Here is a 2,055-nt window from a genome sequence, read left to right on the forward strand (position 1 = left end):
AAACGTGAAATGAGTGAATTAAAAGACATGTTAATAGAAACAGCTAATCAATTTTTAGGTACATCATGTGTATTTACTATTGCTAGTACAATTCAAGAATATTTAGTTCAATATCAACAACGTGAATCTGCTCTAAATGAACAAGATAATTCATCATCATTAACAACAAAGAATGATGAAACATCATCAAAAGATAGATTTACAATGGATTCTGAAGTATTAGCATCAAATATTGGACGAGGAACACCTGTTACTATTGAAAACTTTAGAGAGTGGCGTGATAAATTTGTTGTTGAACAAAAGAAAATTATGGAAAAACAAAGAATTGAAAAGGCTAAGAAATTACCAGGTCCTAAAAGTGGTAGAGAAATATTTGAAGAACGTCAACAACTTTTGATCAGTAAAATTGGTGAAGCAGCTGCTGCTAATCAATACGTTGAAGAGGATGATATTGATGAAGATTTATTCTTGGAAGATGAAGATGAAGAAGAAGTCAATAATGAAGATGAACAAGATGAAGAATAAACTATTTATACAGTTTATTTTGTTTATTATTATTGAAATATTTGTTGTTGGATTGTGAACTTTTGGTAATTCTTTCATCATTACAATTTTATTTAAAATTTAAAGAAAAATTCATCACAATCGATCAGCCTAAACAATTCACACAACAATAAGAAGTGCACTAAAATAATCGGAAGATGACATCTAATCAAATTAATCATAATGAAAATATCATAAATAATAACAACATGTTATTAGAAGAATTACCTAATGAAATACTTTGTTTAATATTAGATCATTTTGAATTTAAATTTCTATTTCACAATTATAGATTAATATGTAAAAAATTTAATTTTATTATTTGTAATGAATTGAGATGTTCATGTTCAATTGTTAAAACTATGAATATAATTAATAGTGATGAAAATATTAAATCTTTTATTTCATGTTGTGAAAATAATTGTTTAAATTCAATTACAAGTTTAAAAAATATTAAACCTCATAGTATGTTAATTATTTAATTATTTAATTAATTTTTGTAATTTTTAAAAGGCTTGTTAAAGAAAATTCATTTATTAAAAAATTTAACAAATTTAGAAATTTCAAATTGTAATTTAAAATTAATTCAAATAGAAAATTTACAACATTTACAAAATTTAACTTGTCATTTTGGAGATGATTATAAAAATACTTCAAATTTAGTACTTAATTTTAAAAATTTAAAATCATTAAATATTAATTATTTTACAAAAGATACTTTATCTAAAATGGCAAATTTAAATTTAGAAAAATTAATTCTTTCTTATAATGTTATGGAAGATGATTTAGAAAATTTAACTTTAAATAGCAATTTAAAATATTTACACATTTCAAATATTTATAATTTAAATGGAAAACAAATTTATAAATTTAAAAATTTAAATTTTTTAAAATTAACTAATTATACTAAATTGGATGAAAAAGAATTAAATCAATTTTATAAATCTTTATTAGAATTAAAATATTTAAAAAATATTGAATTTTATCTTACATTAACTGATGAATTTTTTAATTATTGTAATCAATTACCATCTTTAGCAAGTTTAATATTACATAATGGTATTAATAATGGTATTAATAGTATTAATATTAATAATAATAATTTAAAAAATTTAGAAATTTATTGCGATTCTTTAAAAAATTTAAAAATTTCAAATAATTTACAAAATTTAAATTTAAATTGTAAAAATATTGAAAATGTTGAATTTAATTCAATTAAAAATTTACAAATTTCAAATTCTAATTTTAATTGTATTAAAAATGTTGATAATTTAACAAAAACAACAAATTTAAGTTTAACTAACATGTCAATGAATGATGAATTTTCATCCATTTTTGAAAATTTAACAAATTTAGAATCTTTAATTTTATCAAAAAATAATTTTAAGAAACTTGATTTTTCAAACTTAACAAAATTAGATTTAAATGGAAACAAAAATTTAGAATTTGTTGATTTATCTAATTGTAAATTAACATATTTAGATTTATCATTTACTAAAATTGGAAGCGAAA

At 19.3% G+C, this 2,055-nt stretch overlaps 1 protein-coding gene across 1 annotated transcript in view; it reads left to right on the top strand.

Moving 5' to 3' along the window:
* NAEGRDRAFT_69327 (uncharacterized protein) overlaps positions 1-525 on the top strand; it is a gene marked incomplete at both ends in the record, with an annotated part of 1,479 nt that extends 954 nt beyond the window's left edge. The window contains one exon of the mRNA XM_002675528.1: positions 87-525. Coding sequence (XP_002675574.1) covers positions 87-525 — 439 coding nt within the window. The remainder of the gene's footprint in view (positions 1-86) is intronic.
* Positions 526-2,055: the final 1,530 nt, after the last annotated feature.

This window comes from Naegleria gruberi (genome assembly GCF_000004985.1).
Source record: "Naegleria gruberi genomic scaffold NAEGRscaffold_33, whole genome shotgun sequence".
NCBI classification, from domain to species: Eukaryota; Heterolobosea; class Eutetramitea; order Acrasida; family Naegleriidae; genus Naegleria; species Naegleria gruberi.